General features: G+C 39.7%; 1 protein-coding gene across 1 annotated transcript; it reads right to left on the reverse strand.

Moving 5' to 3' along the window:
* Positions 1 to 1,227: 1,227 nt before the first annotated feature.
* On the reverse strand, positions 1,228 to 3,007 carry LOC146958705 (thiamine thiazole synthase, chloroplastic-like). The gene is made up of 2 exons (XM_085740239.1): positions 2,069 to 3,007; positions 1,228 to 1,504 (listed from the first exon to the last, which is right to left on the reverse strand). The coding sequence occupies exons 1-2, from the start codon at positions 2,954 to 2,956 to the stop codon at positions 1,343 to 1,345; spliced, it is 1,050 nt and encodes a 349-aa protein (XP_085596365.1). The 5' UTR covers positions 2,957 to 3,007; the 3' UTR covers positions 1,228 to 1,342.
* Between the last annotated feature and the right edge of the window lie 8,716 nt (positions 3,008 to 11,723).

Here is an 11,723-nt window from a genome sequence, read left to right on the forward strand (position 1 = left end):
TAATTGTACCCCACCATATAGTAATTCTTAAATTCGTGGCTTGTCTTCAAAAGGACATGTTATAGTAAGCAGGCAAGAAATGTCCAAAAATATGGAGATATTTATTCAATGGGTTAAGTGACAAACAAGTACTATATCAATAATGTCATAGTTTATTACTTTATTTCCAGAATATTTGCTCATATTTTGGACTGCTTTGTTGTTATCTATGGCATGATTTTACTTGGATACATGTTGATAGGTTGACTCCACCATCTCTCTTCTTCTCTTGTCCTAAATACACCATCCGGTCACTATTATAAGCAAAATTTCATTTTTTAGATTCATTCAATAAATGATGTATGTGGTCTATTTAATGGACTATATACATCATTTATTAAATAGACCTAAAAAATAGATTTTTGCTTATAATAGTGACCGGAGGGTGTAATTTATAAATTCTTTTTCACCTACTATTTGTTCTTCCAGATTGTTTGTCTCAACACGGATGAAAATACAGTTATAGCCATCTCATTCACATATTCTTGATCAAAGTCTTTTCTGACAAAATATTTGCGATTTGGGATGAAGTGTAAATTTATTTGTGAATTTTAGTAAGTTTTGTTCTAACCTTATTAAATTCACAATAAAAAGTTGCTCAAGAATATAGTGGCAGAGTTTGCTCATCTTTGATATCTACAATAGTTAAAGCCGAATTTCAAATTTCATATAAATCTGTTAAAACTTGCAAAATGTTTGCACATATGTGGAGTACTTTAAAAAAAATGATACGTCTACTATATCCCCATTCTTAGCAATAGAATCAATTTTCATTAGCTTCGAAAACATGATGTGGAGTACGTACTTTCAAATTATTCATCTACTAGATTCTCATTCTTAGCAATAGGATCAATCTCTCATTATCAGGCTTGCTCACTGAGGACGATAGCCTAGTTTGTTAGTAAGTGTAGTGTACCCCACCGTGCAATTGTAAAATACTATATGGTTTGTCTTCTACATGACATGTTTTTTAGTAAATCTCATATACTAGTTTATTTCCAAAACATTGCTCTTATTTTGGACTGCGTAGTTGTTATCTATGCCTTTTTCTTTTTTTTTTCTTGGACATTTACTATGTTGATAGATTAACTCCACCATCTCTTTTCTTCTCTTGTCCTAAATAATTCATACATTCAATTTCATCTACTACACGTCCTTCCAATTTGTTTGTCTAAACATAGATGAAAATACAGTCACATCATTCACATTTTCTTTATTCATTATTGAATCCAAACCACATGCAGGATCTAAAATTAAACTGTAGATCCAAACAACTAAAAACTAAATCCACTTAATTGTAAACTTAAGCATCAACAGTGTCCTGTGATTCAGCAGAAGCCAAAATAAGCTCTGGTTCACTTGCAGATTCACATGTTCCATCAATTGCATTGTTCCTCCCCAATGCCTTCAATGCCAAATGTGCAGCTTTCTGTCCTGATATCATCATTGCCCCAAATGTTGGACCCTACAAATATCACCAACAAAACCGTTAGCACATCTTAATCAAACGTTCCTTATCATCTCCAAATTGCATCAAAACCAACCAACATGGAGTTGAAAAAAATATCTAAACCCCCCAAACAAGCCTATAAACAAAAAATTGTAGATCATAAGGCCTCTTTAGATAAAAAGTTTAATTAACTGCTGATAGCATAAACACTTATTATATATGCAAGTGTTTGGATAAATAGCTCTATTGCAAAAGATAAAATAAAATTGTTTTCTTATAAACTATAAATTGTTTTTATTAGATATGTTAGAGAATTTATGAAAATAAGTTAATATGACATAAATTGTTTTCATAAGTCATCCCAAATAGCCAATCCAAACAGGTCCATGTATCAACTATTTCTATAAGGAAAGATAATTACAATCAAACGATATAGTATAAACTATTTTCAAAAGCTACTATTCACAAATACTTACTATGTCACTATACAAGTTCAAATAACTTAATCCTAACTCAATATCACAAAAACAAAAAATTTAATTAAGCTTGTGCCGAAATAATTGAAATAAAAAAGCTTACCATTCTTGGGGCACCATCAATTTCAGCAACTTCCATACCAGTAACAATCATACCAGGAACAACTTCCCTTGTAAGACGAACAATAGCATCTTCAGCAGTATTCATATCAAGTGCTTTCATTCCAGGAACATGATCAATCATACCAATACTCTTCAACCTCTTAACACCAGTAGCACCAAAAGGACCATCATGTCCACAAGAACTCACAACAACCTTAGCTTCCATAACATTAGGATCCATGCAAGATTGTGTATCATGGTTCATTGAAACCAAAGCCCAGTTTGTAACAACACCAGCAACTCTGTTTTCCTTCACAATCAAATCCTCAGCAGCCACAGCATTGAAAAGTTTTACGTTAGGTTTTGCAAGAAGCTTGCTCATGATGGTTGAAGTGAAAAGAGCAGCGTGTTTGATGACAACGTAATCTTCTTGTTCGTCGTATTCGACACCGATTTCGTCGAGGAAGAGATGAGCTGGTTTGCGAACAACCATGGCGGAGAAGAGCTGACCACCGAGCCATGCACCACCGCCGGGGCTGACGGATTGTTCGATGATGGCGATACTGATGTTTGGGTTTTTAGATAATTCGTAAGCGCATGAAAGACCGGCCGAACCCGCACCGACGATGACGACGTCGGTGTCGGCGTAGGTGATCATGTCTGTCATGTAACGACGGGTCATTTCACGAGAGACGATGGATTCTTTGATGGGTGCGAATTTGAAGGTGTTTATATCGTAAGGGGGTGTGGTTAGTGACATGGTGATTTTTTGGGGGGTGGATTTGATGATGGTGGAGGTGCGGGTAGCAATTGGTCTTCCATTGAAGAATGAGGATTTGGGAGTTGAGGAGAGGGAAGTAGTGAGAGATGCAGTGGCCATGGATGCCATTAGGGGTATTTTTGGAAGAGAAAAGGTTTAGTGAGAGTTGATATATTTTGTGAGTAGAGTGGAGTGGAATGGGTTTTATAAAGGAGATGATGAGGTGTGAGATTTTTATGAAATATTGTGTGACTGAAAAATCTACGAAAGTGAAGTGTATGCTTTTTGAGAAATGAAGATAGAATTTCAACGGTTCATACACATCTGATATCTGGGATATTTCTTATTGCCTTTTTCTCAACCAATGTAGTACCCCATATGTGCGCCACCACATACACATCACAAATAGGGACATCAATTATTTATTACATTTTATACTCTTTCTGTTTCTTATTAATGCCATATATGGAATTTAGGATTCTAGATTGTCTGCAGTTAAATTGCATGTAGTCCTGCGCTTAACACGTTTTCATCTGTCCGATTGAGATCAGAATGTCAGATGAATCCGATTTAAAGATCCTAGTAATCTTTATCGAATGTTGATGGCATAATTGCTTGTAACGTTGATTGCAAGCAACATAGACTAGAGTCTCAACTAAGAGTCTATATAATCCTTTGATTCAAAAAATAATAGGCTTAAATATGGTATTGGTCCCTGCAAAATAGGCCAGTTTTGGTTTTAGTCCCTGCAAATTTTTTTTATAGTTTTTGGTCCCTGCAAAAATAGGCCAGTTTTGGTTTTAGTCCCTGCAAAATTTTTGTTTTTGGAAATAGTCCCTGACCCCAATTATGTAATAAAAAAATTAAAAAAAATATTAAAAAATTCTGGAAAAATGAAAAATTAATAAAAAATTGAAAAAAATATTAAAAAATTCTTGAAAAATGAAAAATTAATAAAAAAATTGAAAAAAATATTAAAAAATTCTGGAAAATTGAAAAATTAATAAAAAAATTGAAAAAGATATTAAAAAATTCTGGAAAATTGAAAAATTAAAAAAATATTAAAAAATTCCGGAAAAATGAAAAATTAATAAAAAATTGAAAAAAATTATTAAAAAATTTTGGAAAATTTAAAAATTAATAAAAATAAAAAAAATAAAGAAAAAATTTGAAAATTCTGGAAAAATTAATAAAAATAAAAATGATTAAAAAATAAAATAATCTAATAAAATGAAAAATAATGATAAATTCTGAAAAAAATAAAAAAGATTAAAAAATTCTGAAAAAATAAAATTTCGAAATTTTTTGAAAAAAATTAAAATTTTGGAAAAATGAAATTTTCGAAATTTTAATTAAAATTTTCGAAGTTTTAATAAAAATTCTGGAAAATTTCATTAGTATATATGTCGAGCTTAAGTTTTTTCAGTGTATTTATTTCCAAAATTTTTTTTGGGAATTTTGTGTATTTATAAACCGAGAATAAGGGAAAAAAATATGTGTATTTATAAACCGAGCTTAGGTTTTTTGTGTATTTTTCGAAATTTCGAAATTTTCATTAGTATTTTTTCTAGGAATTTTTGTGTATTTATAAACCGGGAACTTTTGTGTATTTATAAATCGAGAATAAGGGAAATTTCGAATATATACTAATCAAAATTTCGAAAAATACTAATGAAAATTTGAAAAACTTCATTTGTTTAAAAATGATTACTCTTTTTAATTTTTTTCGAAATTTTCGAAATTTTTTAGATATTATCCAGAATTTTTTCAGAATTTTTATTTTTCATTAAAATTTTATTTAGAATTTTTCCAGAATTTTTGTTAAAATTTAATTTTCCCAGAATTTTAATTTTTTTTAGAAAATTTCAAAATTTTATTTTTTCAGAATTTTTTAATCTTTTTTATTTTTTTTCAGAATTTAGCATTATTTTTCATTTTATTAGATTATATTATTTTTTTAATCGTTTTTTATTTTTATTAATTTTTCCAGAATTTTTAATTTTTTTCCGTATTTTTTTAATTTTTTTTTCATTTTTATTAATTTTTCAATTTTCCAGATTTTTTTTATATTTTTTTCAATTTTTTATTAATTTTTTATTTTTCCAGAATTTTTAAATATTTTTTTCAATTTTTTTATTAATTTTTCATTTTTCCAGAATTTTTTAATTTTTTTATTAATTTTTCATTTTTCCAGAATTTTTTAATATTTTTTTCAATTTTTCATTTTTCCTGAATTTTTGCAGGGATCAAAAACTATAAAAAATTTTTTTGCAGGGACTAAAACCAAAATTGGCCTATTTTTGCAGGGACCAAAAACTATAAAAATATTTTGCAGGGACTAAAACCAAAACTGACCTATTTTTGCAGGGACCAAAACCTATAAAAAAATTTTGCAGGGACTAAAACCAAAACTGGCCTATTTTGCAGGGACCAATACCATATTTAAGCCAAAATAATATTCATATTTAGGATTTATCGTGGTGTGTTTTGATGTTGGTAATCAACAAGTTTAATCAACGAGTTATTTATGAAGCAGATTTTTTAAAAGTCCTCCGTCTTCTTCAAGATCCAGATCACTTTCATGGTATACGTTTCTTTGTTAGTGAAGATTATTAGGTTAAAGAAGTATATTCCTAACACTTTTTTTTTCAATATGTACTTCAAGTGAGCAACTATTGTGCATATTTTTTGGTCAAACTCGGATGCTCTTTAAGATTAGATGTGATTTTTTGACAGGCTCCCCAATTGGAGTGGACCGTCATCACATTCCTAAGGGCATGAGAGCCCTCCAAAGAAGGCTCTAAGCCCTCCAGAAAGGCCTGGGCGCCCTCCGGAAGGGCCTGGGCGCCCTCCAGAAGGATTCCTGAGCCCTGGCGCGCCCCCTGAAGGGCGCCGCCTCAGTAAGCTTCTAGAAACCTCTAGAAACCGCCCAACAAACCCCAGAATTACACAAATACCCCTGTTGCTTGGGAACCAAGCAACCAAAGCCCAAGCCCATAGCAGGCTATAAATACCACTCTTGAGAGCTTTCTCAAGGCATCTAATCATCAGTCTAAACCCTAGAATCCTAGTATTCCTTACCGTACTTTTCTGCAAGTACATATTCCTTACCGTACTTTTCTGCAAGTACAGTTGGCGCCGTCTGTGGGAAGAGGTAAAACTAACCTTGACCACTTTCCTGGATCGCAAACCGTGATTCAGAAACCCTTAAACGAGACCTCTAAGTCGTAAAACTCCTTTGCGATTTAGAAACCCTAATCCTTTTCAACCAACCTAAGTCGCACCTCACGTACGATTTAGAGAAAAGCCTCTCATCATGGCAACAGCCGAAGAATTAGAATCCATGCGAACCCAACTCGCTCAGCTGAAAGACCACAACGATGCCCTTCAGGCCTCGATGGAGACCATGCAACAAAAGCAACTGGAAGAAAGAGAAGACTCACACCAGGGCGAGCTAGATGACCCTGAACCACAACCATTATCCGCTGAAATTTGGGACGCACCGGTTCCAGAGGGCTTCAAGCCGCCCCACCTATCCACCTTCGACGGAAAGAACGACCCCATGGAGCACGTCACGGCTTTCAATACTCGCATGGCGGTTGTCGGGGCTCCCGATTCTTTGAAGTGCAAATTACTAGCAGGTACTTTCACTGACGCCGCCTTACGCTGGTACATGAATCTCCCACGGTTCTCCATCCTCAGCTACCAGGACATGACCAGGAAACTCACACAACAGTTCTCCGCCAGTCGTCATCGCAAGGTCCCAGCAACTAGCCTCTTCAATGTGCGACAAGGGCAGAATGAATCCCTCAGAGACTACCTGGCCAGATTCAACGACACAACCATCAAGGTAATCAACCCCAATCAGGAAGTGTTCGTAGGAGCTTTCCAAAACGGACTGAGGGCCGGGCAGTTCAACGAATCCCTAGCCCAGAAACCTGCGGATTCCATGGAAGAAGTTATAGCCAGGGCGGAATGCTACATCAAGGGCGAGGAGAGCAACGCAGAAAAGAAGGCCAGAGACGCCAAGGAGCGCGCAAGCAATCCAGAACGGCGACCTTATCAACCGGCAACTGGCAGAGATCGCGCCCCCTACAGAAGGCCGGAGAGGCGACCGTTCAACCCATATTCTCAAAGGGACTTCACACCCTTGAATACCAGACCAGAGCGGATCATGAAGGAGGTCTTAGAAGCAAGACTGATCCCAGAGCCCTTGCCAGCCCGAAGCCCCGTCATGGGAAGAGATGAAGATAAATGGTGCAAATATCATAAGGTACGAGGACACGACACAGACTCATGCATTCATCTTCGCCAAGAAATCGAGCGACTAATACAAAGTGGGAAGCTAAGAGGTTATGTGAGGGACAGAAGGGGCGAGAATAAACAAAAAACGGATAATAAGAAGGAGGAAGTGAACGACGAAAAAAGACACGCCATAAACACTATCTCAGGTGGCTTCGCCGGAGGGGGTGAGTCAAGTTCGTCGCGAAAGAAATATGTGAGGCAGGTAATGCTATGCCAAGAATATGAAGAAACGGATCAGAAGCACGAACCAGAGGTATCATTTGCGCCCAAAGATTTTCGAGATGTGATACCCCACGACGACGACCCCATGGTCATCACGTTACAAATCTTCAAGTGGGACGTGAAGCGGGTGTTGATAGACCCAGGAAGCTCTGCGGATATTCTTTACTACGACACATTTGATCGAATGGGACTAGACCCAGAGCAGCTGCAACCTTTCAGGGGAACTGTGGCGGGCTTCACGGGCGAGCAGGTTCATGTGAGAGGATACATCACTTTAAAGACAACTTTCGGGAGCGGATCGCACGCCAAAACTATTCGAGTCAGGTACCTCGTCGTAAACTCGCCCAGCTCTTACAACATCATCATTGGTCGCCCTGCCTTCAACCTGTTGGGCGGATTCTTGTCCACAAAGTATCTAGTAATGAAATACCCTCTTGACTCTGGAAAAATTGGAACTATTCGAGGCGATCAAAAACTCGCCAGGGAGTGCTATCATAACAGTTTGCGTTTGCAAAAGACCAGAAAGAAGTCAAGCAACGAAGTAAGGCACGAGGTCAACATGATCGATCTAGACCCCAGAGACGGTTTCCAGCAAGAACGCCTGGAACCCACTGAAGAGCTGAAAGAGGTCTCCATAGGACCGGAAGCCCACCATACAACAAAGATTGGCACGTCACTACCCCCTGAAGAGGAGATCACCCTAATCAAGCTACTAAAGAAGAACCTAGATCTCTTCGCCTGGCATCCATCAGAAATGCCAGGGATGGACCCCGACATTGCCTGCCATCACCTGTCTATCAAGGCTGGCGTGAAACCGGTAGTACAGCGGAAAAGGAAGATGGGCGAGGAAAGAAGAAAGGCAGTTAACGAGGAAGTGAAAAAGCTAGTTGAAGCCCACTTTATCAGCGAAATAAAGTACCCGACATGGTTGGCCAACACTGTACTTGTCAAGAAAGCAAATGGGAAGTGGCGAATGTGCGTGGACTACACTGATTTAAATATGGCGTGCCCCAAAGATCCTTATCCTCTCCCTAACATCGACCACCTGATCGACAACGCCTCAGGTTACAAAACTCTAAGTTTCATGGATGTCTATTCAGGTTACAATCAAATACGGATGGACCCTCTGGACGCTCCAAAAACGGCCTTCATGACAAGCACAAAGAATTATCACTACGAAGTCATGTCATTTGGTCTGAAGAACGCAGGCGCCACCTTCCAGCGATCTATGGACACCGCGTTCTCAGCACAAATAGGACGGAATCTGGAAGTATACATTGACGACCTAGTCGCAAAGACGAAGGAGGGATACAGTCACTCTGAAGATCTTGAGGAGATATTGAACCAGGTTCGAAGATATAGGATTCGTCTGAACCCATCAAAATGTTCTTTCGGGGTACAGGCGGGAAAATTCTTAGGTTTCCTCTTAACAAGACGAGGCATCGAAGCAAACCCTGACAAATGCCAGGCGATCATCAACATGAGAAGCCCCACCAACATCAAGGAAGTACAACAACTCACAGGCAGGCTCGCCGCTCTCTCTCGTTTCTTGTCCTGCGCCGGCGACAAGGCCTTCTCTTTCTTCGCCTCCATTAAGAAAAAGGAGAAGTTCGAATGGACTCCTGAATGCGAGGACGCTTTCCAGCAAATAAAGAAGTTCTTATCCAGTCCGCCCATCCTTCAGCGACCAACCCAGAACGCCATTCTTTTCCTGTACCTGGCGGTATCTGACAACGCCATGAGCACAGTTTTGGTCGAAGATTCAGCAACAGGAGAGAAGCCGATTTATTTCGTCAGCAGGGTGTTCAGAGGAGCAGAGCTGCGGTATCAGAAGATAGAACGTCTCGCCCTTGCTGTCGTCATAACGGCCAGAAAGCTTCGCCCCTACTTCCAAAGTCACAGAGTCGTCGTCAAATCAGACTACCCAATTAGGCAAGTGCTGGGAAAACCTGACTTGGCCGGAAGAATGGTGGCTTGGTCCATCGAGCTTTCAGAGTATGACGTCCAGTTCGTACCAAGAGGGAGTATTAAATCCCAGGTGTTGGCAGACTTCGTAGTAGAGCTCGCCTCCCCAGCAGAGGAGCAACCCCCTTTCGTATGGCTCTTATCTGTAGATGGTTCATCCAACCTAAAAGGCAGTGGCGCGGGTGTTATCTTGGAGGGTCCGGACGGCGTCCTCATCGAGCAATCCCTCAGATTTGAATTTAAGGCAAGCAACAATCAGGCCGAGTATGAAGCTTTAGTAGCCGGTATGACCCTCGCCCTAGAAATGGGCGCTGAAAATTTAAGAGCCAAGAGTGATTCCCAACTCGTAACAAGCCAGATCACAGGTGAATATCAGACAAAGGACACGCAGCTAGCCAAATACCTGACCAAGGTGCAGAGTCTCGCCAAGAAACTTCACTTCTTCGAAGCCGTTTATGTGCCACGGGAGCAGAATTCCAGAGCAGATTTGTTGGCAAAGCTCGCCAGCACTAAGCGACCAGGCAACAACAGGACAGTTATCCAGGAAGTAATCACAACACCTAGCACGAAGATGGACGAAGTGCTTCAGGTCAACGAGAACACAGGAGGATGGATGGAGCCATTACTTAGATATTTGACGGGGTCATTCACACCAACCGATGACGAGGAAGAACAGATAATCAAAAGACGAGCGTCCAAGTTCACTTTGGTTTCTGGGAAACTCTACAAAAGAGGCCGCACGACTCCCTTGCTGCGATGCTTAGGAGAAGGCGAGACACATTTGGTCCTTTTGGAAGTACACGAGGGCGTTTGCGGCAGTCATATAGGCGGGCGGGCTCTAGCCGCCAAACTCCTCCGCGCCGGATACTATTGGCCCACCATGCTTCAGGATAGCTCAAATTTCGTAAAGAAATGTGACAAATGCCAAAGATTTTCTGACAAGAAGCATGTCCCAGCTCAGGAGTTGACCTCTGTATACTCACCATGGCCATTTCACAAATGGGCGGTCGATATCGTTGGACCCTTCCCTCTCGCCCCAGGGCAGCTGAAATTTCTCATAGTCGGAGTGGATTACTTCACCAAATGGATCGAGGCAGAAGCAGTCGCTCAGATAACTGCGGAAAGAGTAAAGAAGTTCTACTGGAAGAAGATCATCTGTCGTTTCGGCCTACCTAAGTGCATAGTGTCAGATAATGGAACTCAGTTCGCAAGCTCAACGGTGTTGGATTTCTGCAAGAACCTAGGGATACAGACAAAATTCGTCTCGGTAATTCATCCGCAAGCCAACGGACAAGCTGAATCGGCCAACAAAGTTATTCTTAGCGGGATCAAAAAGAAATTAGAAGCCGCCAAAGGTTTGTGGGCAGAACAACTCCATGAGGTATGAATAAATTTCAAAATCAATTTTCTCTCACCACAACTTTCCAAAATTTTCAATCTCTTTCAAACTACTACTATACTGTGTATAAACAATGCATCGACCAAAATAAGTACAGGTACTATGGTCCTACCACACTACCCCTCATTCTACGACCAAGGAAACACCGTTCACTATGGTCTACGGCACTGACGCCATGATACCTGTCGAAATCGACACCCCCACATGGAGGCGAGATACGTTTTCAGAAGAAGGTATCTATCTTCTTTCGCCTGGCGACTAACATTTTTTGGTGCAGGGTCATATTGCTATTATAAATTTACGCGTTATTTTCTTTGAAAAAAAGCTAATGAAGTAGGTATGGCGGTAAGCATGGACGTCATTGATGAGGTCAGGGAGCAAGCACACATCAGAGAATTCGCAGCCAAGCAGAGAGCAGCTAGACGATATAACTCCAGAGTGATGCCCAGGGAGATGAAAGAGGGCGACCTAGTCCTCAAGCAGGTCGTCGCCCCAACCAGAATAGGCAAGCTATTCCCAAACTGGGAAGGACCTTACAGAATCAGGGAAAGGTACGCTCACGGGGCGTATAAGTTGGAAGAATTGAATGGAGACGCCGTACCTCGCACTTGGAATGTGGCCAATCTGCGTCACTATTATAGCTAGATTCCTTTCCTTTTGCATTTTAATTTTGTTATGTATTAAATAAGGATGATGTAAAAATCACCACTGCAAACTCTTATCTTTCGACTCTATCAATAATACAGGGTTAGGGTGGCACTCTTTTCCCCTGCAAGGGCAGGGGTTTTTAACGAGGCGCCCTTTCCTTTTTTATCTATGGCTCTTTTCTCTATTATGCAAACAGAATACGCACACTGAAAGCACTAAGATTCCACAACGCCAACCACGATACGGGCTCTGGCGGCTTCAACGCAATTACTCGACTAACCTTCCATCAGAGTTGGAAGTGAAAGTCTTCCCCCAGAGCGGGAAGCCAAAAGTCCTCCTTCAGAGTAGGAGGCGCCT

This window comes from Medicago sativa, chromosome 1, assembly GCF_051527215.1.
Source record: "Medicago sativa cultivar Bolivia chromosome 1, Bolivia_mono, whole genome shotgun sequence".
Lineage (NCBI taxonomy): Eukaryota > Viridiplantae > Streptophyta > Magnoliopsida > Fabales > Fabaceae > Medicago > Medicago sativa.